This window comes from Sycon ciliatum, chromosome 2 (genome assembly GCF_964019385.1).
Source record: "Sycon ciliatum chromosome 2, ocSycCili1.1, whole genome shotgun sequence".
Classification (NCBI taxonomy): Eukaryota; Metazoa; Porifera; class Calcarea; order Leucosolenida; family Sycettidae; genus Sycon; species Sycon ciliatum.
The window spans coordinates 30,876,296-30,902,804 of record NC_088644.1 but is presented as its reverse complement, the minus strand read 5'-3'; the positions used below and the strand labels follow the sequence as shown (position 1 = coordinate 30,902,804).

Below are 26,509 nucleotides of genomic sequence, written 5' to 3'. Positions count from 1 at the left end.
CCTTTTAGAGCGACACCAGCAACATCTTTGCACCCTTGTACACATGATCATATTAGATCTGGTTCCCAAACACCTTGCTAAGTATAACTGGTTTGTGTCCACCAGATCAACACGTAATTCCTTCTCATTACCCCATGCCAATACCTCCCTGTTTCTTCGTCTTAAATAATCTCACCATTTTCGTCATGCCTCTCCTTGCAGTACTCTCTTTTGTTTCTCTCCTTATTATTTAGTTCGCCGTGGATGGCTACCACCCGACTTCTCATAAATATTGGCAGTCTTACAACAAGCCAGGAGATGTTGAATAAATGAATAAATAAACACGCACGCAGAATATGACACTCTAAACAACGTGTAGCATTTCGCAGGGGTTATGCATTCTTGATGACATGGACAGAGAAGACCTGCTGATATTGGTGCCACTACTGCACAGTCTACTGAGGAAGCAGGGCACATCATTTTAAACTGCCCTATCTCAGTCCTGTATTCAAGCACAGTTCTCGAGGAAATACGTATTCTGGTTTCCATAATTGCCAGGGGAGAAAGGAAGAGAAAGATGTAAACTTACCAGTACTTTCGGCGTGGCAAAGTGCTGATGCTTCGCTAATGATTCACCACATGCAATGGAGGACGATCGACATCTCTTGATCTGTCGCTCCGATATCATCACGTCGGACGAACTCCGCACTGGTCCCTGGGGAGAACGGGGTGATGTATCATGGCCCGTGTCCTTCGTGTCGATTGCAGCAATTTCCCTCTTCATCTCCCCATCCTCCTGGTGCAGCGAAGTCACGGTTTTGCGGCGTAAGATGCGCTTGACGCGATGGCTGCTGGACTTGACGCGATGGCTGCCTGATTTCACCCAGGAGTGTTTCCTGGTGAGCGAGGACGACGACGTGGTCGTGGAGCTGTCGGCCATGTCCGACGAAAAGCTGGCCGTGGACGTGACGGGTGCCTTGCCACCGCACGTGACCGTGTCACCCGACTTGGCGCTGCAACCGCCCATGCTGCGATAGCCGATGGAGCCGGACTTGGGCGACACGCAGGGCGTGATCGTGGACGCGTGGCTCTGCAGACTAGAGGATCGTGACAGCACGGACCGGCACTGGCGTGCCACGGAGCGCTTGTGCACCTCCGAGAAATCCGGTATGGGAATGGGAAAGTCGTCGTCGCCATCCGCCAACACACCAGCATTGCTGGCCGACGCCACCAACGAGTCGTCTTGGTCGCTGACACCGCTGTCTACATTCCGGCTGAGAACACTGTCGGCATTCCTGCTGACCGAGCTGTCACTGTTCTCGCTGACTAGACTGTCCACATTCCTGCAGGCACCCACCGATTCCTGGCTAGTGGCCAGGGATGGCGTCTGCGTTGGACCACGGAAGGCGCTGATGTTGGAGATGTCCGATTTGAGAACACCGGCTTCGGTGAGGCCCAGCGTCAGCTGCTGTAGGTTTAGTCGCAACAACCGGCACTGGAACACAAGACAGAGACAAGAAGCTGATGATTATACTGCTACACATACGCTAGACATACAATCTGAGGTTTGTGATGCCTTCCAACGAGACTATACTCGTACACAAAGGCAAAGGAGATGAAGATGCATGAAGGCAAAGGAGACACCGGCAACACCTCTAACACCACTTGGTTTTGTGCGCTGGAATACAGACGTGTCAACTATCTGGAGCCTGGAATCAGGCGGCTTAGTACAGGCTTCAATGGACCCCACAGTGCTGTCCCCCCCCCCCCCCAACATCTAAGCACATAATACATGTACATGTACTATTAAAACAGATGAATGTAGTTGCTGGGCTCCATCAACTAATTGCACAACCACCGTCACTCCCCAAGTAATGTCAGAAACAATAGCAAGCAGCGAAAGAATAATGTCTCTCCTCACCTTCAGGTTGAGCACGGCCTTCATGTCAGTCAAATCAGACATGACATAAATGTTCTCGATGAAATTGCTCACCGCCCTGGACAAGTCCCTGTACGACAAACGGGGGAAAGAATAGGCACATCCTGTCGATACTGAGCCAACGTCAAGGCTGTATTGCCATCAGCAGCCATCAGATCACTGATCAATGTGCATGTGATAAAGAAGCGTGTGAGTAATGGTGCAGCCATCTACTTCTTCTTTGAAGTGCACTCCAATCAGAAATAATCACCAAAAATTTAAAAATCCATTACATGCACTATCCTTGATCCATCAACTAAGTGAGCATATTCAGAAGTTTTCCATGCTGCCTTTGACCATGCACTAACCGATAGTAGAGCTCCAGGTCTTCCTTGTTGCACACCATCTTCTGGAGGCGCTGCAGCATCAGCTTCACAGAGAAGTAGCTCTCCAGTACGGCGTCGACATGGGACTGTGGCGGATAGCACACAACCAACACAAAGCAGCAACAGGATGGTGAATAGCATGATGCCACTGTGGCCGCCCATGCAAAGAACAGAATGATAGCCTATGGCCGGGTGGGGCGTATCAATGGCATAATCATACCACGGTCAAATCTCTTTTCAAGACAAGCTTCAAGGGACTGAGCACGCTTGCTTGTCTTATCCGGAGTTCTTCTTATCCTTCCTCTCTTGTGCTCATTTCACTTGAATTTGTACCATAAGTATCAAAACAATAACGGAAAGCATCCAAGAAGGACTTGCTGATATGCCAACGGACATTGTCGCCTTGATACAACTCGAAGGAAGATCGTCATCGACTAACTTTTTTTGTCACAATTTAGTAAATGTAGGGCTTCTACTAGGCTTGAAATGTTGACAAAGTCAGGGTCCGGTCAATGGTCACCACTGCTATGCACTCTTCACATGTCACTTTAGCTCAGAAGTGGATGGGATCGGTTCTAGGGCAGGCCGCTAAAGTTGAACATTGACCAACTATTCCAGCCGCGGACGCTACCGAATTACCATATGATTTGGTATGCACTGTACTGGCTTACAGAACGGCAATCCATCGTCAGAAGCTGCCAAAGGCACCCCCCAGCCTCGGTGGGTACTGGGCCTACTGGCAATATGTGAACCAACCTTGCAGGGAACATTTCCTTTGTTGAGTGCAGTGATGCCTACACGGGCAGTGATGCAGTCATGGGTGTGATGTATGGTGCTTTACTTCTATAATGTGAGTGGATTTCAGCAATAAAGAACATCGACTATTTAGAACGAATTCTATCGGGCATTAGTCCTCATAATAACAGGGGTCAAATGTAAAAAAATAAAAAAGCATTCGCCAAATATTCAAAGCTGCAATTGACACTCACCTCAAACAGGGGATCAACAAAACTTGGGTTGTCCGACCCGGCAAACTGACGCTGAGAAAGAGGCAAAGAGAAAAGAATGAGGTTGAAAACCAGATACGTATATGGAAAGAACTTTGGTGCATACCAAGGGCGAATATCGCCTCACCTCCCTAACGCCCACGCACCCTACACACATGCCCACGCATCCGTCTCCCCAAGCCCCCACCGCCTACTATCTACATTGTACACAAACACACTATGCTCGATTTCCATCAATGGCGGACACATCCACTCACAATTGATTTGCGGTTTTGCGTTTTGCTGTCCACTTCGCAAATGCTCCACCTGCAAGAAACACACCGGGACACGAATAAAACGGGTTTAAATTATTGCGGATGGGAACACAGTATTCAAATGCAAGCAAAGTCGAGTCAAATCTGAAGAATTCTTCACAAGTACATTGGTGGCAACTGAAATCCAACCCCTGATTTGCGTGCTCGAGCGCAGCACCAATTCCAGCCGTCTCTATTTCCTAGTGTCACAAGCACCAATTCCAGCCGTCTCTATTTCCTAGTGTCACAAGCACCAATTCCAGCCGTCTCTATTTCCTAGTGTCGCAAGCACCAATTCCAGCCGTCTCTATTTCCTAGTGTCACAAGCACCAATTCCAGCGGTCTCTATTTCGTAGCGTCACAAGCGCGTGCTGGGTCTTCGCAATGTGAGCGCACAGAGCTGGGGTTGGATTTCAGTTGCCAGCACTATACAAACGCATGGCCACCAGGGACTGGGCTGCAAGCGTCTCTTGGAATCAGTGCCGGCACTGACTTCACATAAACCCGAAGACGACGAAACAGATTCAGAACTACATGCAGGTTGATAAGCATGAAGGGATCAACCAGAAGAGTACTTGTACAGTCAACCTTGCAGATAACATTCTCGGATATAACAACTCGCGAATAACAACACTAAGTAACCATTAGACTGAATACTTTTAACCTCGTGAAAACGACAACTCTCCAATCACAATACTTTTCTCATGGCCGATTAAGGATCGTGATTTGCAAGGTTGACTGCAAGCACATCATCTATAGGTTGTGCGCATCGTGCAATGGCAGGCTTATCACATGGCTGTGACCGCCATCTGCCGCGAGGTCCCGCTAGGCGTACGACACCGGCAGAGCCTTCTGGTACACCATGCACCTTAGATGTGTAGTGGACATTCGCCACCGTCACACAGTACATGGACAGACCAAGGAGACCCAGACCCCCCCCCCCCCCATACTCCTACACACTTCTTGTACAGTACCTGTCCAGCTTGCGCAGACGACTCTGCTCCATCTGAGTGAGCAGTGACGAGAGAAGATGGTCGTCGGCGATGGACGATCCCCAGCCAAGCACGCGAGCAAGGTCGTTGCCAGTCCCAAGGGGTAAGATTCCAAAGTGGCACTGAGGTATAAACACACAATGATGCACCAGAGCACACACAGGCATAGGCTTACTGTAAGTCGGCAAATTTTCGGCCCATTCAAATTCCGGCCTCCCAGGGCTAAAACAAAATTTCGGCTACATCAAATGTTCGGCCTGTACTGCTGCCGCCTGTATACACTTCCACACTGAACCTTGCAAAACAAAATTTCGGCTGCAACACATTTTCGGCCAAACATGTCCAGGCCGAAAATAGACGAAAGCAAACATGCGCCGAATATTTGTTGACCTACAGTACAGTACTAAAGTACAGCTGAGAAAACGATGAAATGCTGTGCAGAACAAGCATTTATGTCTGCGGTGCACTGGTACATGCCCACGCGCAACAAAGGTCTTGCAGAAGATCAGAACACATCTCGACTACAGGCTGATACAATGTAGTTGACGGGCTTGGACACTATTTGGATAGATAAATTCGCCCTGCTTTAGCATGGTGAGAAGATGCAAAGATATCACTAACCCGTCCATGAATGCCAACCCTGTCCACAGTGGACAGGACCCAGCCAACACTACCATCTCACTAACCTGTCCACGAATGCCAACCCTATCCATAGCGGACAGGACCCAGCCAACGGTGCCATCTCCACCACAGATAAGCACGCGGAAGTTCATGACGTGCCTGAAGAGCACCAGACCAGCCGTCGGGCCACCACTGGCCAGGTCAAACACCTGGATCGGGTTGAGCAGCTGACGCAGGCGGCGCATGAAGCGCACGCCGCGGTTGTTGCCGCTCTTCGAGTTCACAAACGCCAGCATGGGGCATGACTGCGGACTGATTTCATCAACCTGGAAAGAATCACCATCATTGGGCAACACAAAGCGAACAATGATCTTCAAACATATCGCAATATCGATTGAAATTATCTGGGCCAAATCAAGAATGCCTGTGCTGTTCAGTTGCTCAACTTACGAGCACATACAAATGTGAGTTGCCAAGTATGAGATTATATTGAATCGATTTATAGTAGGGCTGTGTCGGGTAGCATTTTCTTCGGGTATCGGGTCCGGGTAGTTTTCCACGGGTAGCACGGGTACCCGATCGGGTAATGTTTCCATGGTATTGGTAAGACCACAATGCACACCGGCCCCTTCCTTCCCTTGCGCATTGGGTAGACATGCGTGAATTATTAAATTTTGTACACGTGCACTGTACATGATGTCATCTGCGACCTCGGGTTTTCGGGTACTATTCGGTACCCGACTACCCGAGGTCCTCACGGGTAGCACGGGTACCCGACTACCCGTGCACACCACTAATTTATAGCATGTCACACGACTAGCCCTGAAGACAGCTAACCAACAGCCCCACGTGAGCATGCCAACAGAGCCAAAAAGGTAATAGAAGGAATAGTGGACAGGAGGGTCGCGGATAAAAGGAACGTTTCAAAATTGTCCAAACGTCGATTACACCAGTCTCCTACAGAGCATTGCTCCTGCTGTGTGATTAGGATTAAGCAGTTGTGTCTGTCTGTCTGTCTGTCTGTCCGTCCGTCCGTCCGTTCATCCAACCGTTTGTCTCTCGAAGAAAGACTACATGGTGGTACATGTAACTGTGCCATACTCACGTTGATTGTGCACTCCTGGTTAGCAATGACGACGTGCTGTGGTGGCAGAATGATGCGATGATGGATACCTAATGAACATCGGTCGGAGACCTTGCTCTGACATTCGTCGTGGACCTTGCAAATGCAAACAAACACCAGCATGCACACACACCAACATGCATACACACACACACACACACCAGCATGCGCAAGAACAACGACACACGGTCACACTCAAGATCACATGCACCAGCATACTTCTAGAATAGTTACGTGCTCATGGGAAGAACTATGTACCTGTGGAAGAACTATGTACCTATGGAAGAACTGTGTGCCTGTGGAAGAACGGTGTGCCTATGGAAGAACTATGTACCTGTGGAAGAACTGCACTGTGCACTCATTGTACATGTACAGCGATGACAGGCGAAATGCAATCCTGGTTCCTAGCACAACGCAGTGTGCAATGCGGTAAGAATGCTCTGTGGGTTGCACTACAGACAGCTTTCTTTTCTCACGTACACACCATTACACTCAAGAGCAGAGACATCCAGTGATGTTGCACTGGACAGCTTTCTTTTCTCACGTACACACCATTACACTCAAGAGCAGAGACTTCCAGTGATGTCGCGCACTGGACAGCTTTCTTTTCTCACGTACACACCATTACACTCAAGAGCAGAGACTTCCAGTGATGTCGCGCACTGGACAGCTTTCTTTTCTCACGTACACAACATTATACTCCAGAGCAGAGACTTACAGTGATGTTGCACCAGATACAGCGCCAGTCCTGCAGGCGCTTTGCACTTCCGCAGCTTTTGTTGCAGAAGGCGCAGGTGCTGCCTGGTCGCAAGTTCCCCTCCAGCCACTGATGGCACATAGCGGGCTTAGGGGTGAAAGAGAGCGTATTGGCCTGTTTCCGTTGAAAACAGTTTGATAAAACGCAAGCAGACATGACATCTAAACAAGGCGTTCGATGGGCAAAGCAATCAGAATACATCAAGTTCAAATTCCTCGCGCTATTGTAATGTTGTACCTCCATCACCTCAGCCCTCTTTTCTCAAGACCCACCATATATATTCTAGTGAATGCTAGTCTTGGTCATGCTGTCTGGTGAGTGCTTCACACGAAACTCTGAGTAACGGCGGAAAAGAACTTGGTTGCGAAATTGCTGTGTGCTCATTGTAGTTCAAGTACTAGTAGCTGAATAAAGAATGGTCCAAGATATGCATGGCATAGAGTGCTGTTTCACATCTATCACATGACCATACGGGACAGCCATGTTGGTCCACGTTGTTTCCAACTCCAGCCAGCCCTGGTGTCTATGGATCACATGATGTCGGCCACGTTGGCTTCACAGTCCACATGCTTTGATCGCTTTCTACACAAATTTAGTCACGTGACAAAGATGTGAAACAACCCTCTAAAGACAGAATGTAGTGAACTATGCGCGTAGGATGACAGTACACACATTACTCCAGGTTGTTGCAATACAATTTGAGCGTCCAGATCTGAAAAGGGGCTCATGTAGATTTCCACAATGTTGAGACAAGTGCATTTTGGAAGTTGAGTTTTCTGTAAAGTGATGCAAAATGCACTTATTCCAGCACCCATAACTGTATTTAGATGAAGTTTTTACAGAGGTTTTCTGCACAGCGATCTGCTGGACTACAGCAATGTCATGGTGCAAATAACACAAAATGCATGAAAATGACATAAGCCCCCCCCCCCCTCCTTTCGGATCTAGGCTGCATTTGTTCGGTCGTTCCAGAATGGGCATGGAATGCAGTCGGTACCCATCGCGGAATCGGAATGAGCGTAGCAAACAAACGCGAGCATGCACTCGGAAATCTGGCAAAAGTTTTGCTCGGAAACGACGGTTGAATATTTTTGTTTTCGAGTACTGTACAGGTAGATCTACGAGTTGTTTTTGCAGCCTTGCAAAGACTACAGGTATATCGCCGGAATCGATTCTGCCCCATTCATTCTGCGTCCGGAATCGGAATTACACCACGCAAATGCTGCCTCGTGCATCAAACAAACGCACCGGAACCAAAGCACGGTGGAATGGCTTTGGAATGGTGTAGGAATGACACCGAACAAACGCAACCTTAGAGGCTCCTTTGTTAGCAGGCTGCACGTACCGGTGCCAAGGAAGTACCGGGCGCCTGCTGCGACGACGTCGGCATGCGATTGGACGAGTGCCACTTGCAATCCTGCACGACACACGACGCACAGCGCCGGTGCACTTTCATCTTGCACACTGGAGGAGGAGAACGAGAGAACCGCATTCAGACAGCAGGAGCAGGGATTCACATGCAAATCAACACCGCATCAGTACGAACCAAAATACATACAAGTGCATTGCGGTTCATGTGAGACCTAGTTAATCAACTTTCTGCATCTGAATGATCGCATGAACCAAGTGACTTGAAGTCGGAATGTACATACAGGAAAGTCTCTACAAGTTGGCTCTATTGCTTACACATCATGCATGCCATGCACGATAACTTGATACAGAACATAAATAGAAATTCCCCGAATGACATCATCAATAACTATGCTCCAGCGACATCACAACGTATACAGCAGGTGCGCTGAGTAGCAAACAGGGTGCTTGTAATGTCACACGACACCTCAAAACAACGACATGATCGAACTGTCGCAACACAGGCAAAGGAACAATTGAGCGAATAGAGAAAGCTGCTCAGATAGCTGAGAGTACTAGTGTAGCCGCACTGCAAAGTCGATTATAACATACCTTCACACTCAAGAACAGCTGTCTTGATACCAAACTGCTCACGGCATATGTTGCAATACGCCTGGATACGAAACTGCCGGAAGAACCAGTAGTGATCATTCCTGGCTTGATCTGCCCATTGCTCCACAGCTTCGTCCTGCAAACACGCATAATGCAAACAAGGTTTGGAGGAACCGATGCCTCGGGTGATCTTTCATCACCAGGTAGCATGATCTGTGATTCTGTGCTGAACACAACATACCTTGGCGGCATTGCGTATGGCCGTCATCCATTCTTCCATCAGCTTGCGCGTTTCTGCGCAAAACACAACCTGTACGGTTTGACTCAGCACCTGTGCAAGATCAGTGCAGATGAGAGGGCAGATGAAGACAATACTTAGTCGCACAGGGATAATTGTGTACGCCAGGCCAGGTCAAGCCGGGCCAGGATATGCAGCAATATGCTACATGTAAGGCAGGAAGTATCAAGTCAGCAAGAAGAAGCGTACATTCCAATGGCTGGAGCAACCAAAAAAAATTTCATTGCCAATCAGTAACGATACTGTAGCGTAAGCTTTCTAAGGGTTCGCAAACTCTAGTGCAACCTTCGCACGTTACTTCACTTGATCTAAACACTTAAACGTGGACGCCTTGCTGCAAACCGATTCTCTACTACTATTCTAGATTCACTAAACTTTCGGGCATGGCCCACCTTCAGGCTGAAATAGTACTACTAAAAGACGACCCACAAAGAAACTGAGTACACTTGCCGTGAGGTGTGGTAGAAAAGTGAAGCACCATCACATGTAGCAGAGCTCACAAGAGTAGAAGCGGAAAGGCTGGTATTGCAGTCCAGTGCGCAAGCTGATCTATTATTATTACAATGATAATTACCAAGCCGGACGGTGGATACTGGCAAGCAGCCGTACTGGCACCAGCGGGGTAAAAAATACAGCTGCTAAGCAGTCACGATGCCATGGCTGGACAATTCCAAAAGGGCATGCTACTCAAGTGCTTCCAGGCAGGCAGGCAAGCAAGCAGTGAGGCAGGCAAGAACAGTGGAGCTAGCATAGCACTCCTACCGTGAAGCAGTGGCGTGTGTTGGTCAGGCTTCTCTCTGCAATGCTACACTCCAGCACGTTGAACTCCTCGCGGACATCGCTCTGTGCACAATTTCAAACCAGTCAGAACAGGGCAGTGCGTTTTAGAGTGCCTGATTGATTGTGCACCACATACTGCTAGACCACATACGGTACGTTAGCGCCATTTTAAGTAATATAATAACGATCTCCAGATTTGTGTTGGTTAGGGATGTGAGATGTTAAAGAATTCTGGCTGTCAAAACCGGCAAGCAACTGCACATACTTTTGAAGTTCTACACATATGTGCACTGTATTGCTTAGTTGATGACAACAGCAGATTATACAAAGGTAAAATTAGGAGCAAATCCAGTACGCACAGCTATCTGCTGCCGAAGAATGTCTGTAACTCAGAAGTACCAGCAACACAGACCACTGTATATGCTTTTGAAACACTACAGCAGAACTGTGATAAAACATACCCCATGCCGACAGGAAAGTGTACTTATTTTATCGCTCCACAGGTACCCTCGATCTCAGGTACTTAGTACTCTCATATTTGTGCAAATGTGTACTTAGTATCCGGGGTTCTTCTTATCGCAACATACTTCAGTATAGATCAATACACCCGTGCTCTGAACTATGTCCGTACTAAACAAGAGTATGTCTCATCAGAGTATGTACTAAGTGAGCTCCACTCTATATTGAAACCCGCTGCACAACGTGTTATGGTGGTATACGTGCAGTCAAATCTGATCATCTACCGTAAAGTCCTGTACAAAAGCCGCACTTGAATAGAAGCCGCCCTCGAATAGAAGCCACAATTTCGGGCCCATCAAATCACACATAAGCCTGGTTTTAGCGTTGACATACATAGAAATACCTGTCTTGTATAGAAGCCTGTCTCATATAGAAGCCTGCAAAATTTCACCAAGAAAGTCATAGAAGCCGCGGCTTTTATACAAGACTTTACGGTATGTGACAATGACCATGGATTTGGCCATCACTGTATAATGGCACCAGGGCTGATAATTTTTCCAAGGAGGCGCACCTCACATGCACCCCGTAACTGAACCCACCACGCAAACATATCAACATGGCGCATACAATACATGAATGGACAGCAGGCAACTGCAAAAACATACTTCGTAGAAGTAACAACCTACCTTGGCGCTAGTACCGATCAACAGCCGAGTACCCATCAGAATGACATGAACCTTCCTCCATTTCTGCAACACAGGGACAGAGATACCGTACACAAGATGATGCCAGGCGTGTGCTATGAAACTAACAAACAAGCCAACTCCTTACGTATAGCAATACCTATGATTTAGGTTTGTTGTCAGGTGCAAGAACTTGGCAGCTTAGAGAGAGTAGTGTGGGCAAGCATGTATTTACCACCAGTACACCAGGTGGGTGATTTACCACCATTGATGATGGCACGTTTGGAGTCTGTGAATCATGTGTCGTCATCTACACACCAAGCGTTCACTGACGTACCAGCCAGCTACGCAAATATCATCAGTCGTGCATCAACTAGGCGCCAGGCCAGAACGTATCGTGGTGATGAGGGAAGGAGTGCTCTTTGCAAGTGTTAAACCTGGTGGATGGTTTACCATCACTGCTCAACTACAGCAACACTTACAAATAGCGCACCTTGCAAAACATGCATAACTATCGGACACAGACTGAGACGTATTACTCAACTTTAGAAGTGGACACACTGAAACTCTATAACAGACCTGACCATGGCGGTGCAATTTATAACCGCGGAAACACTTGCAAATCAAAGATACTTTTCTTCACTTTGCTTTACCCAGGGTTCTAGCCAGGTCAATATAGTAGGGGGGCGGGCAGGGGAAAAAGTTACCCGATGACCCATTTTTTCCATTGTCCAAAATTGTCTTGCCATGCAAAATGTAACATACAGAGTGAACCCCGACTTCACCCCTCACAAATGTGCCTTTATGAACCCTCTACTTGTAGTAGTGACTATCGACTGTATTTTCGTTGAATGGCGTGAAAAAACACAAAAATCGGAAAATGAGTAGGGGGCGGCACTTTTTCACAGGGGGGGGGGGGGCGCAAACGGAGTAGGGGGGCGCGCAAACGGAGTAGGGGGGCGCTGCGCCCCCCTACCCCCCCCCCCCCCCATTTGGCTAGAACCCTGCTTTACCTCAGATATTGAGTATGTCAGTTATTTTAATACTGGTTTTACGTCTACTGGAGGTGCTGTTGTGGACATTGAAATTTGTTGAGAAGTCAAGCGGCCACTTGGTGCTGGCCTTGCAGCCGTGAGCACTGTTGGTTCATTTTCGCAGTTTGTATGCGCTAAGGCAGTAAGGGCGCCAGCCCCGGCCCTTCCACCGGATTTCAATCAGTCCACAACAGTCAGTGTACTGAAGTTGTACTGTACTTTCAGACGCATGTCTAAAATCGATGGAGGACAAGGTCAATAGACTAGACAATACTGTGTAGGAATTAAGAGTCAAGCTAAACACCGCAGCAAAGTCAAGGTCATTTACAGGGCTTCTATTTCTAGAGTGCCCCCCCCCCCCCCCCCCCCCAGTGTGCTTCAGTATTGTATCTATTACGACAAACAGTTCACTAAAAGTCCTGTGTGTATCTTGCAGCATGCTGGACAAATTGTATGCAGTCAACTGCATGTATAGCCCTAACCGTAGTGAATGTGCATGGTTCTTTCACTGCTTAGTGCATAGCTGCCAACCATCCAGATATACTCTAATTTCAGAAAATTTAGGTGCTCACTATTTTCGGTGTGAGGGCAAAAGGCCAGGTTAGGTGAACAGAAATTTTAGGTACAGAGAAGCAGTTCCCTATTGGATTATGTGTGTTAGTGTTTGTTCGGTGTATTGAAGTTTTAGGTGTGAAACAGACACACCGAAAGTACCGAAAATGAAAGTGCACCGAAAATTTGTGAAATTACAGTAGTCAGAACCATCCTGATATCGAGGTGGGAACGTCTTGCCCGACGACCAAAAAGATCCTGTTTTGCCCTGATCTTACTGAAAATCGTCAACTGCTGTATCCGAATGAAATATTTGCTTTGCTTCAAAACGATGTGTGCAGACATGGACTAAAATGTGCATGATGATGTACAGGCAGTGTGCGACAGGGTTTCGCACGGCGCTAAGAGGCATCAAAACTGCACGCAGCGCTGGCCTCGGCTGCGTGTTATACAGTCATGTTTGTACACTGGTAACTCACTGTCCCGATCTCAGGTTCGCAAAGGTTGGCAGGTATGCAGGGGCATCGGAACCGCACCGGCCGGGGCGGCCATGGCCCCCCACTTTCCGGGCCAATTTGGGGGGGGGGGGGGGAGTAAGTGCATACAGCATGCATGCATGCAGTACATGCAGTGCACATCTGTACGTGTGGTGACGTGGTGCAGTATGCCGTATTTCGCTGAACTTTGAAGTACCTGCGTAACCTCTGGGTTCAGTGCGTACACTAGCTGCTCTAGCTGCTGGCTGCTGGTCGGTGACAACCGGACATGTCTAGTTGCACATCTAACCTAATCTACGTAGCATGCACGATTCGCAACATAATCGGCGTTACTGCAGCAGGCAGGTTTTCCCTAACACTAGTCACTACAGACAGCACGCCGTTCTGCTCCAACTTAGTTTGATAAATTTAGTTTGATTATGGTGCGCTCATCATGGCGGAGGCTGAAGTAGTTCCTGATGCGCCCCATCAACCAAGAGGTTTTGACTTTCCGAAAAGAGAGTTTGAGAAGAAGTCCGTCGTGAAACGTGCTTTCCAGGCCAAGTGGTTTGATCGTTGGTCATGGCTGCATTATTCTGAGGCCAGAGATGTAGTGTTTTGTTTCACCTGCTTCCGCGCTCACGCAGAAGGAAAGTTGGTGTGGTCAGCTAATGCAGATGGCGCGTTCATCGATATAGGCTTCTCGAATTGGAAAGATGCGACGATAAAGTACGATGCGCACCAGAACTCCAAGTGTCATAAGGAAGCTGTCCTGAAAGTTGTGAGTTTACCAGGCGCGGTAGTGGACATCGGAGAGAGCCAGTCAGCGCAACACCAGCGCGAGAAAGTAGAGAACCGGCACTGCTTCCTCAAGATACTGTCCTCGCTGCGCTTTCTCGCACGCCAGGGACTACCATTACGTGGTCACGGTCACGACTCCAACTTCATACAGTTGTCAAGACTTGCGCTTGTCAAGACATAACTGGCATGCATTCGGTCTCTTCTTGGCTATGATGGTCTTAGTGTGCACTGGTGGGCTGACAGTATCTCCCCCCCCCCCCCCCCCCCCCTCCTGCTGTAGCGTTCATTGTACTATTGCGTTCAATTGCCTAGCCGCCGTCCCCCCCCCCCCCCCCTTCACAATTGGCCGCCCCTCTTGAAATCTCCTTCCGACGCCCCTGGGTATGGCAGTGATAGCAACTGACAGTGCTAGTGGGCTAAGAGTGCATGCTACTGAATTGTTATACAGTGATGTGTCCAAGTTTGCAAAAAGCATCACCCCAGTAAAATAAACACTTGCTTGCATAGTGCTTCGAATTCAAAAATTGCTAACCTCAAAAATGCCAGTTTGTCGCCACAGGTTGCCGTCTTTTGTTACGGGTACAGTCCGGCCCGCTTGAGTTGAACTGTCTCTGGTCTGTTCCACACAGTAGCACCCCAATGACATAAGAAAACAACGCAAAAAACATAAACCGACAATGGATACGGAGTCTTGTCATCTTGCTAGCAAATTCTCTCCGATGGCATGTTATGCTACATCCAAGCTCCATCCACGTACTTTGCGGTCGTTGCGTCGGAGTGAGCGCATTGACCGGAGGCGTCCTCGGCTCGAAGGGCAGGGCTCGTCAACCTCATCCTCTTCGTCACAAGTTGATAATACAAGTCCCTTTTTCCTGACCTCACTCCGGTCGGCTGACTCTTTGCTCACATCACACTCAACGCCGGTGGCAGCGGCATGCTTCTCCATGTCCTGACTCATAGGTGATCACTCCCTGGCACGCAGAAAACCCCTTGTGTCTTCGCCATTCCCTCTCGGCCGTACCCAAAAGCTGCAAGTAACTACTTGGGTCCTGCTCTATCAACCAGACTACCAGGTCAACAAGGACGCATCAGCCGCGTGGGTAGATTTCGTTGACCCACAGACTTTTCGTGCCGCAGACGAAATCGATCTTCGAGCTTCTACTCTTTCTAGTTCTACCAGATCTACGGTCTTCTGATGTTTTACTCGTATTCCTGCTGTACAACGCCGAGAACCTACGATCGGTACGACTACGCGAGTAGACCACGTGCCAGCTCGAGAACTTGAGCTACATACAGACGCTGCAGCGCAACGTGAAAAACCTGCTATATATCTAGCGCTAGCATGCCGTACAATTTTTTTAGTTGCAGAATGGAAGTGTCGGGAAAAGGTGAAATTGCTTCCGGCAGATTTGAGAAATTCAAGGCTCACAAAACCACACGACTTGTTCCACCGTCAGTGTTGACGAGCGCCATGGAGCCCTAAAATGCCAAATCAAATCAGTGCATATTTGCAGGGACACACTGGATGTTGGTAGATCTACAAAGTCCACTGTAACGTCGAAAACATGTGGAAAAAAGATTCCAAAAATACTTCCTAGTGATATCCATGCATGCCAGCAAGAGTACATAACCCCAGGCCAGGGGTTATGTACTCTTGATGCCAGTGACAACAACAAACGAACAGACACACGTTCATTGCAGCCGGCATGCCATAACAAAGCAGCACGACCAATCCAAGCACAGATGCGGGCCACAGGTCAAAACGCAAGTTGTTTCGGTTTCTACGATCTCGTGCCATCCCATGCTACGACTCCCAGGAGCACACCATGCTCACTGCCAAGGTGTAGGACTAGGCATGCACTTCATCGCATACCGCAAATACCTGACTGGCTGTGACATCCCCACACAGCACAGATCCACAGACACAAGGCTTGCAGTTTCCACGTTTTTTTGCACAGGTAAAAAATTATAAGAAAAAAAGGAGGAAGTTATAGATTTGCGGTACGGATGCGCTCCATGAGTGTGAGAGGAGTCTCGACCAGCGTGGCCAAGTACATCATCATCAGCAGATCCTGGGTGGTTCCGTTCAACATGGTGTGCATGGTATGCGCATCCATGCGAGGCAAGCTGTTGATCAGGTCGAGCAAGAAGCGACCAGTGGTCTCATCTCCCTTTTCTTTGCCCTCCAGGACGTCCTCGACGTAGCGGATGATCGAGGTCAACCGGTCCTGCATCTTGCTGCACGCCGACTCAATGTGCTGCACATCGGTGGACTGGCGCGGCTGCTGCAGATGGTGAAGGCCAACACGCTCGGCGTTCATGCAGGTGACGGTGCAGGGAATCTGGCAAAACATGGCGCCAGTCACCTTGCCCGGGGTGCCCATGGGCAGAGAGACGTGCGCCTCCATGTTGGGCCGGTCATTCTCTAGTGACGTATCCAGAGTCAGGTGGATGGGCTGGACACCAGTGGGCGTCTCGCGGGCATAATAGTCCTGAATCAGGGCACTGTGCTCAGTGATGTGAGAGGTGCTGGAGAACCAACCGACGACACACTCAGAGGCATTCACTCGGCGCCGCATCTCCACCATGTTGCGGCCAAATTCCATATCAACAGCAACCTGAGAACACAACACACAATGACATGACCCACAGAAAAACCGCAGCAAAACGTACATAGACACATACACACCCGCATACACACACACACACACACACAACCACACAGATGAAACATGTCACAAGGTTCAAGAGAACGTGACGTGTATTTATTTCATGTATTCTTTCTGCCAGTCACAGTATACTAACAAGCAGCATTTATCTTCGGTGCTGGTAATAGGTGTACCATCTCATGATTTCGTTCCACAGTACAGACTCCCCTAATCCGGACACCCGTAATCTGGGTATGTCCGTCCACTGGGCACCTTTTCTGACCCATCTAGAGTTACGAAAACTTGGCTTTTCAACGAAAAATGGCCCGAAAACTATAGAGCTATTTTAAGGACACGACACCGTGCTCGCCAGCGGCGCTCATCCCGAGATTGTGGTGTACAGGTCACCAGCGCTTGGAGCGATTCTGAAGCTTGTTCTTTTTCGCCCAAGCCATGGAAGGGCTTCCTTGCAGCTGCTCTGACTGTCAACACAAGTGTCGGACATGAAGTTGAGCACCATCCTAGTGCTTCTTTCAACTGCACGCGTCCATTCCCGTACAAACTGAACGTGACCTGGGATTCGCCTGTTCACCAGCGATTCCAAAAATTCTCGCATGTGATCCCGAAAAGTGACCGTTGGTCAAACCTTGAAAAAGTTCTATTGATTGGCATAAACACTGTTTACTTGCATGCAGTAAGTGTGGATGTTCTGAGTTACGGGCAACTCTTAGGCTGCGTTTACACGACAACGCTGGGGGTGAAAACGCAACAAAATTCTTTCGGATGCACGGTTCATTTACACGGTACGCGGAGCAAAACGTAAAAGTTGTACACCAAAACGGAAGAAAACCAAAACGCTGGCCAAGGTGGAAGAATTTGAAAACGGAAATGTTGTGCCGGATAAATTTGGGTGTGTAAACGGTCGAAACGGTCTGCTGGCCTCGTTTTCCATCACGTTTGTTCCGTTTCGGCCGTTTACACGGATCCGACAATCAAAAGAAATGGTTTTACAATGTTCGTCATGTGACGAGTGTTGTCGTGTGGCCTGTTTTCAACTATTCCTTGAGTGTGATTGGTGCTGCCACGACAATACTTGGCACATGACGAACTTTGGCGGATCCTTTGCTCCCGTGTAGACGCGCGAAAGCGATACAAACCGAGACTACCTCGGATCAGCTTTGATCGTGTAAACACACAAAAACGGAAAAATAAATGCGGGACTGAAAACGGAAAACTGGCCGTACGTTGTCGTGTAAACGCAGCCTAAGTTACGGGCAGTGTTTGGTTCCAACGTGACCAAATTAGGGGAGTTTTACTGTACAACAATGCACTTCAGCAAAGAGGTGGCCTCCTAGAAGACGAGCAAGAGAATACAAATCAGGGTGGGCAAACGGACAGGGTGGCATTCAAAGCGCAATTAACCGTTCACAGTAGAATTTCACACCTTTCAGGATGTGAAGGTAGGTCAATAACTCATAACATTGGCAACAGAAATGCATAGTCATGCTGCTAGTCATGGCACCTTCTATGAACTGATGTGGGTGGCACAAGTGAAGAAAAAGCAAACTGGTTCTACTCTCATCTACACAGTTACACATGCAGGTTGCACATACCGGTCCTGAAAACGTTGCTAAACATTGCTTTCCAAAATCCGACAGCACAAACTGTCCACTCGCACACAGTTTGTTACAGGCAAACCTTTGATTGCTAAACAGGCCAGGTAACGTGATAGAAGCTAGACTCCTTTCATGTTTATCATTAAATTGTATGCCCAGACAAACCCACAGAGTTCCTCATTTAACTAGCCCTGGGTGGAAAGATAGGTGGCACACAATGTTGCGACAGTGGTGTTCGACTCTGCTAGTACTGAATCATTAATTTTGAATTTGGCGTGACACTCTGTCTGCTCTCGGCCATGACATAACTGGGCAGGAGATACTACGTAGTACAAATCAGATTTTCACAAACTCTGCTACTGGAATGCAATGAAATGTCATTGAGAAAACCATGGATCCATGCATTTTCGAATGAGCTTGAAGGCACAGCACACTAAATGAAAGCCCATTTCCTTCATCACATTCGACACAAGGGAAATGGATACAGGGTAGAAATTCCCTGGCAAACGAATCAACCACACTTCATTTCTGTTGAGAACATTACCTCGTCATGGGTTTCATTGTGTGGGACAACGAAACAATCCTTCACGATCACAACATCGTCCACAACGTTGCCAGTTAGGGTACCGATGACTCTCTTCTGGTCCTCGTTTCGCCGCTGATGGCTCTCGGCAATTGCGAACACCACAAGAGGGTGAACGCAAACCTTCTCGTACATCGCCATCGTGGAAACTCAAAAGGCCAAACCAAACAACATTTTTTGAGTTATCTTTCTTCACCGATATATGCGATCCTGAGTTTCACGCTGGCCGCCATTATGATTTGCAAAAAAATACTCTTCATTTGTGATGTCATAGCAGCTAGCAGGCGTACCGCGTCGCACCCCGTGCGCGGTAGGCCGGTAGCGCTAGCGCCGTACAACTCGTACCTTGCGCCGTGACGGTGCGCGTGCGGGGAACAGCTGGCAGGAAAGATGTTTTCTGTTTGAACCTTGATCGAGTGTGTGCATGCAGGGAGTAGTAAAACTCCCTGGCCTCTGCTGCATGCTGGTGAGTAGCACTCTCAGCTGACGTGGAATGAGCAGGACTCAGATCAGGTCTGCTGGGAGTATTTTGGTTTTTGCTTTGTTTGGACCTTTTGAATGAGGTTTGCGACTGTAGTTTCTTGGTAATATGCTCGCACGAACTGTGCTGGTGCCTGCGATCTTAGCATCGCTGTGGCTAACATGTTGCTTGAGAATCGCCACAGCTGAGGACAGCACCACGAAATGTGGAGCATGCAAGAAATTGGTTGAGGACTTTGCAAAGGTACCCATTCAGTATTGTGTCCGGTCTCAGTGAACATTAGTCTGTTGTATGAAGCCAGTGAGATCCATCTGATTTTATCTAGGGCAAGGAAAGAACGGCACGAGACAATTTCGCTGGTGGTGATGTTGCATGGGAGGAAGAAAAACAACTCTCTTATGCTACCAGGTAGGAGAGAATCACATCTATGAGGTCATCTTTTTTAAGTTTGTTCTAAATTAAAAATCGTGGAAAGCACTGGGAATACATGTACAACCATTATGTATCACGCAGTACAGAGACATGACACTTTATGCCCAAAGCTCTGTAAAAGACGTTCCATTCGTAGCGTCTGGCGCTAGCCAGGGTCCACAGCGCTTTATTTTGTTGTATGTTTGTGTTGGGGGGGGGGGGGGGCACAACCCACATGACTAGTGTCGCCAAGCCTAGTGCGCTATCTCGACTGTACCGCACCGTGAAGGTACATGTTCTTGAATCTTGTATTGCAAAGACGTTTCTAGCAGTTCGAACAACACGCATGATGACTTAGTTAAAAATGAAGCATAGCGAGGGCAATGAGCTTAGTAGCTCTCTTGTTTTACCAATGCTGGATCCTCAGTATGGCCGCTTTCGGTGTTTACTCGATCTCATTGAGCGTTTCATTTAGTTATACACCATTACATTCAGTTCTCCCTTTGATTTTGAGCTACACTCATACGTCAGGTATCCGGAAACCCAAGTACATGATTGTAATTAGTTACGGGCACTTCGAGTTTTGTGGAAATAGTGACGTCATATGCAATAATTATCTCTGGCCTTTCATAGATACCGTATTTTCTCTAATAAGAGCCCGGGGTTCTTATTTTTCAGTGACATCTCTACCCGTGCTACTATCAGAGACTCTGCTTTTATTTTTTCAATGCTCCACTATCAAGCCAACTCCAGTCTATATAGGCATAAACTGACCGTATCAAGACTGATTTTCTCAACCCTAAACTCAGGAATATCGTTAAACCTGATGTTTCGCAATAGCATGGGCGTCAGGAAGGAAGTAGTAGACCGAAAACTTACAAATATGTGCTTGGCATGCTGTACTACTGTTTTATATGCAGTCAGTATACTTGCTGCATACTCCAATTGTGGCCTGCGCTACTATTAGAGACTGTGCTCTTATTATTACGAACAACCCTCACCCTGAGTCATTATTAGAGACTGGGCTATTATTGGAGACCTGGGCTTTTATTAGAGAAAATGCGGTAGTCGGAGTTGCGTTTGCATCACCGGAGTATTGAGAAATGCTCATGCAAAACCCTGGCATCATTGGTTCACCCCTATGCCCTGATACCAGGAGAGAGAGAGAGAGAGAGAGAGAGAGAGAGAGAGAGAGAGAGAGAGAGAGAGAGAGAGAGAGAGAGAGAGAGAGAGAGAGATGGCCAAGAATGTGCAACTCTACGACCTCTCAGCCTATGCCAGATTTTGTGTGACACCATAAAACCCCCGCTGTGAATGAGTCCGCCGCAGCTGAAGATAGGAGTTGCACAGCCTTGATTACAAGTATGTACTCTTGCTAATGCCCTAGTGACTAGTAGTAGCAGTCAGTATAAACTTCATCCTTGTTACCCTCACACTGAGCAAGTGGGCAACATCAGTTGATTACATATTCTAGTAGGTGCCAAAATGCCTTTTTTTAATTATGTCGTTGTGCAGTGCCTATGTATTGTATACACCGGTCGTGTGGAGTGTGAATGAAAAACTCAGTTCCTGGAACCGGCATACAGTTTTCTTCCCGCGCTGTGGCATCCTATTAATATGACATTGCATGCATACATATCTCATTGGGAAGTGTACAGCTGGGAAGATATAGCAGTACTCAGGACCGGCGGAAGCAGTTTTTGATTGGTCCGGTAGTATTGTGGCCTTTCATAGGTTGTATATCGATATGGTGGATACACATGCCCTCCACAGTAGTAAACACATGTTGGTGGCCAAAACGTTAGTCCAGTGATAACCTGACCAACCGGACTGGTTCCGGTGGGCCTGTTATGTTACTGGGTTTTTTTAGGCCAAGCTAATGTACTTGTTTTGTTTTCCTGTCCTCTCTGTGCACAGTGAGACCCGACTGATTGAGATTATGGAAGGCGTCTGCACCAAAGACCATAAGGTAATACTGCCTTCTTCTATGTGGACCTAACAAGTCTAGAGCAAGTCATGTCTGAAACTCTGAAGTCACCTCACGCTGGCTTGTGCAGCGCGCTTGGTGGCTGACAATCAGTGTTGTATAATCTGTATCGCAGTCGATCAATAGCGAGTCCAATGGATGATGGTGCATTGGTGATATGTGCACTGTGAAAACTTGGCAAAAACAGGGCTTGTTGCTGTGCTATGCATGAATCTTGCATCGCGTGTGTGTGTGTGTGTGTGTGTGCATTTGTGTTCTTTTGTGTTCTTTTGATAGGTATTTCATCTAATGTTCCAATATAATCATATTGCCGGTATGCCTGGTCTTTTGTTTGTTTGTGTGTAGTGCCAGTATTTGATTGAGGAGCATGAGGAGCTTGTGGAAACCTGGTGGTTTGAAAACCAGAAGAAGCATCCAGATCTTCAGCTGTGGCTGTGCATACAGAATATCAAAGGTTAGTCAAGTTGGATGTGTTCGTGTCTTCCATTTCCCCCCTCATTTGTGAACCTGATGTCAATCAGATTTCTTTGAGCACATGCGGTCATGCTCCTATCCTTTGGTAACACCTGGCTGCTGTCCTCTTTGCTTGCAGTGTGCTGTCCGGAGGGCACCTTTGGCAAGAAGTGCGCAGAGTGCCCCGGTGGTTCCTCGACACCGTGCAGTGGCCAAGGCACCTGCGACGGCGCTGGTGATCGTGCCGGCAAGGGAACGTGTTCCTGCAACTCCGGCTACGGCGGCAGGACGTGTGGAAAGTGCTCTGCTGGTTACTACGTCAACGCGTCCGATACTGCCAGTGCCGAGGACACACCGAGCAGCAGTGTGCAATGCTTGCGCTGCTCGTCTGCGTGCGAGAAAAACTGCACCGGTGCAACGCCCAGTGACTGTGAGGACTGTGCTGACGGCTACGAGGAGGAAGGTGGCACTTGCCTGGACCAGGATGAGTGTCTGGATGCTGACAAGGCGCCGTGCAAGAATCGCCCGTCGACGTACTGCCGCAACACTGCCGGCAGTTACGAGTGCGCCGCCTGCGACACCGCATGCAAGGACTCTTGCACCGGACGTGGAGCGGACAAGTGCAGCGAGTGTGCATCCGGGTACCAGCGCGATGACTCCACTCAAGCGTGCCAAGGTGAGTGCCATCGTTTGGCAGCAACAGTTGCGTGTGTCTCTGTGTGTGATTCCTGTGCATGTTCATGGCTCATCCGTGTACATTGCTACTTACAAGTGTAACAAATATTATATACTTCGAAGTAAGTCATACCATTGAAGTCCATAAGCTGCTGATTTTTTCCTTGTGTGCTTTACTCACTGTACATTTCACTTTGCCCTGTTACAACAGATGTTGATGAGTGCAAGGATCACCAGTCACGCTGGTTGCCTCCACCTAGACCAGAGGATCCGAACCAGCTCTACCCTGGTTGTAATTTCACCACTTACTGCCACAATACGATAGGCAGCTTTGAATGTCGCGGTAAGCACCGGTATTGCAATCATGATAATGCATGACTGTATGCTATCTCTTTCTGTTTCTCCCTCTCCCTTTACCTCTACCTTTCTCCTTCAGTGCATCGCCCTTCTTTCTGAGTATACGCTTGCCGTTTTTGCATTGTACTTCCAGAATCGTGCGCCAGTGTGCAAATTATTTTCTTCGCCCGCTTGTTGAGTGGCTATGTAGTAAGGTGCCATCCGGCATTATCGATAATTTTCATGGAACGAAAAAGTTTAGTTATGACCCTCACCCACCTACCCACCACACTGAACGACAACACGTATCGACTCGACAGCTAGAATTGCTTGGTGGTTCAGCTATCGATATTTTTCAAAACGAAACTCCTCGACCCACCCATAAACGAAACTTTTTCGTTTCGTGTAAAAGATCGGCAATTACGGATGGCCTCTAGTGCAATAATAATTATTAGCTTGAGTCCTTTGTGGGAGGAATGCTATTGTATATGGTTGTCGTCCCTGACATGGTCTTGGTGTCCTCTTTTTATTGGTTTCAGATTGCGATTCTTCCTGTGATGGCTGTAAGGGCAATGGCAGAGACTCGTGCTTGAAGTGTGCTGGCGGTTATGTCCTGCAGGACAGTATGTGTTCAGGTGAGCTGCATCTCCACAACAGCACTCTCTGCATTCCTGACTTGGCTGGGTTGAGTAATCGCTCAACTACAGCTTGTTGGACGCATATTTTCCCATAGCACTTATCCGTGAAGTGTGCCATGCTCCGACTGATTTGAATGCGTCATGCTTTGCCAACAGTAGGGTTTCAGGTTCAGCAGAAACATGACTACAGCATTTGAATATTCATGAGTTTGAGGGAGTTGAATATTCATGAGTTTGAGGGAGTTGCTTGAAGTTCAGATGAGTTCTTGCTATGTTACAATATGCCCGTCATGTTGTTTTCTTGTGGACGATTCTGCAAGATTGTCTTTTCTCGACTTATGAACTACACCCAACATTGCAGCTGCTTGTTGTAACTTGTTGCTACGGGTGTGTTCTTTCTTTTTAGCTTAATGATGGTGGTGTTGTTGTTGTTTTGTTGTTTTGTCGTTGTTGTACCAGATGTGGATGAGTGTAGCCAGGGAGATGGCGTTTGCGAGGCCAGTGTGCAGGTCTGCGTGAATACCGCTGGCTCATTCCGCTGTGACTGCGCTCAGGGACATGAGCTCGTCGCCGACAAGTGCCAGCCAGAGCCTGAACAGGCACCAGGTGAGCGTTATTCCGTGTTTGCCAGTCTGACAGTCTGATGCTAATAGGGCCAATATGATGGATGCTTTTCCAAGAAGTGGAGGATGAAAAAGTCCGTTGTAACTCTCGAGCTTATGCTCTTCACAAAAGTCATGCTTTTGTATTACAGTGAAACTTCAGTATCCTATGCCTGTCTGAGCCATAAGAATTACCAGGTATTTTTCAATTTCTCAAAATGCGAAGACTCCACTGTAGCCATCCACTATATCCATACATCTTCACAACACTCTCCAAACGGTCTCTGGGCTGCACCAATCACTAAAAAAGAAAAAGAGATTGAAGATGGGCCTTGCCCGAAAATTCGTTAAACTCGTATCCTTATGTCCTTTTCCTTTCTACATTTATTTATGGCTCAACATCCGAGTTTCTAATTTTAGTATCTCTTTTTCTTTTAGTGATTGGTGTAGCCCAGAGACCGTTTGGAGAGTGTTGTCAAGATGTACGGATAGGTATTTTTCAAAATGAAAGTTTTCGCTTGGGGGGGGGGGGGGAGGGGGCGGGGTGTTGGGAGTTTCGTTACATGGCATGTGATTACACGCGGGAATTGTCAGGCGCTGTGGGTCGTGCTGGGTGCCGAAGATTGAAGTCGATATTTTATTTTGTTGAAATTCATTTTACCTGCTGAAAGGGTGGTGGGTACTTGGGTGGGAGCTAGGAAATACTACTGTGCTAAAACTTTTCATTTTGAGAAAGGAAGAAGAAAACAATCGGTAACCCCAGACGGTCCCTTATATCTACGGTGCTAGACTTCGCTACAACACGTTGTGTCAATATTACATTGCATTTTCTTCATGCATTGGTTTTGAACTTTTGATGAATGATTGTTGTGAATTTGTTGATGATGCTTGTGTGTATTTGACTCCAGATTATGATGACGACAGTGATGATGACGATGATTTTAGAGAGAAAGATGAGCTATAGTTTCAGGCACTCGCGACTCTGTGTCACACTGAAACACGCTCTCGCTCCCAGCCTGCAGTTTGCCGTGTCGATGTATGTGTAACACGAACGACAAACTGAGATTGTTTAGTCCAGTATAACACCGCAGCTCTCTCAAGCGGTGTTCTGAACCTGAGCACTTGTCCGCCGTCTTAAAATGGTTAGTCTTGGCCGCCGAGGACTGAACTCAACACTAACCCGCTGATCGCCCCCCTGCAGGTGGGACGATGCCTTGCTAAGTATTGCCTTGCTACTGTTGCTGGTGCTGATCTAGATGGGCAGCCATTTTGAATGATGCTATTGCCTGTTATTTATTTACACTATATTTCTTCATCTGCTCCACAACCGAAAGAAGAAGAAAAAGCTATTTTCCACAACTGTGAATGTTTGCACGTGGCGTTGAGTTTGTGCAATGAAATCCATGTCATGGCTGGACTTCAAAGTTGTACAAGTAGCTCGTTTAGTATCGAAACACAGTGCATCGCAATGCTGTTGTTCCATATGCACTGGTTGTAGTGGAGATGGACGGGGTATGACTTGTTCGACCAACGAAAACTGTAGGCACGAATGACAAGATTGCATGTTGCACCTGTGGTAGCAATAGACGTACATGTACTTGCAAGATAGCTATGCCCAGCACCAAGAGTACATAACCCGGGGGTTATGTACTCTTGCCAGCACTACCACGCTACAGGTATAGACCTTATTCGATAACGTGATTTTTGGACTCGCCTCCAGGGATTTGTCATAAGCTAGGGCACGCGTACGAGAAACGAGTGGCAAGAAAGGCCCAGTTTGTACAAAAGAGTAGTAAAATACCGGTATTTATCTACTCCTATGTTCGCACACAGAGTCCACTGTGCACTGAGCGCAGATCTCTTGCCACTCCCTGGTTCCCGGGACCCCGGTTCACGTGATTGTGACGTTTATCGAATAAGGTCTATAGGCTCGCGGAATGCTACATGTAAGGATGGAC

The 26,509-nt window shown here is 47.8% G+C and overlaps 3 protein-coding genes across 3 annotated transcripts in view; 1 reads left to right on the top strand and 2 right to left on the bottom strand.

The window, feature by feature from the left end:
* The window catches only part of LOC135809667 (diacylglycerol kinase eta-like), a 29,063-nt gene extending 13,747 nt beyond the window's left edge, over nucleotides 1-15,316 (bottom strand). Inside the window, exons 1-16 of the mRNA XM_065323074.1 lie at nucleotides 14,879-15,316; nucleotides 14,654-14,737; nucleotides 11,262-11,324; nucleotides 10,099-10,179; nucleotides 9,280-9,369; nucleotides 9,039-9,174; nucleotides 8,422-8,540; nucleotides 7,038-7,190; nucleotides 6,302-6,415; nucleotides 5,262-5,522; nucleotides 4,558-4,697; nucleotides 3,548-3,596; nucleotides 3,273-3,323; nucleotides 2,266-2,369; nucleotides 1,901-1,988; nucleotides 569-1,474 (exon numbers count right to left, since the gene is read on the bottom strand). Of these exons, the coding sequence (XP_065179146.1) occupies nucleotides 569-1,474; nucleotides 1,901-1,988; nucleotides 2,266-2,369; nucleotides 3,273-3,323; nucleotides 3,548-3,596; nucleotides 4,558-4,697; nucleotides 5,262-5,522; nucleotides 6,302-6,415; nucleotides 7,038-7,190; nucleotides 8,422-8,540; nucleotides 9,039-9,174; nucleotides 9,280-9,369; nucleotides 10,099-10,179; nucleotides 11,262-11,324; nucleotides 14,654-14,737; nucleotides 14,879-15,079 (2,640 nt within the window). The 5' untranslated portion in view covers nucleotides 15,080-15,316. The remainder of the gene's footprint in view (nucleotides 1-568; nucleotides 1,475-1,900; nucleotides 1,989-2,265; nucleotides 2,370-3,272; nucleotides 3,324-3,547; nucleotides 3,597-4,557; nucleotides 4,698-5,261; nucleotides 5,523-6,301; nucleotides 6,416-7,037; nucleotides 7,191-8,421; nucleotides 8,541-9,038; nucleotides 9,175-9,279; nucleotides 9,370-10,098; nucleotides 10,180-11,261; nucleotides 11,325-14,653; nucleotides 14,738-14,878) is intronic.
* A 736-nt stretch (nucleotides 15,317-16,052) lies between these two features.
* Nucleotides 16,053-19,150, bottom strand: LOC135809666 (eukaryotic translation initiation factor 3 subunit F-like). The gene is made up of 2 exons (XM_065323073.1): nucleotides 18,930-19,150; nucleotides 16,053-16,739 (listed from the first exon to the last, which is right to left on the bottom strand). The coding sequence occupies exons 1-2, from the start codon at nucleotides 19,107-19,109 to the stop codon at nucleotides 16,110-16,112; spliced, it is 810 nt and encodes a 269-aa protein (XP_065179145.1). The 5' UTR covers nucleotides 19,110-19,150; the 3' UTR covers nucleotides 16,053-16,109.
* Nucleotides 19,151-19,438: 288 nt separating this feature from the next.
* On the top strand, nucleotides 19,439-25,917 carry LOC135809665 (cysteine-rich with EGF-like domain protein 2). The gene is made up of 9 exons (XM_065323072.1): nucleotides 19,439-19,692; nucleotides 19,775-19,857; nucleotides 21,778-21,829; nucleotides 22,193-22,301; nucleotides 22,440-22,976; nucleotides 23,187-23,318; nucleotides 23,851-23,946; nucleotides 24,409-24,555; nucleotides 25,460-25,917. Exons 1-9 carry the CDS (start codon nucleotides 19,558-19,560, stop codon nucleotides 25,513-25,515), a joined length of 1,347 nt encoding a protein of 448 aa, XP_065179144.1. The 5' UTR covers nucleotides 19,439-19,557; the 3' UTR covers nucleotides 25,516-25,917.
* Nucleotides 25,918-26,509: the final 592 nt, after the last annotated feature.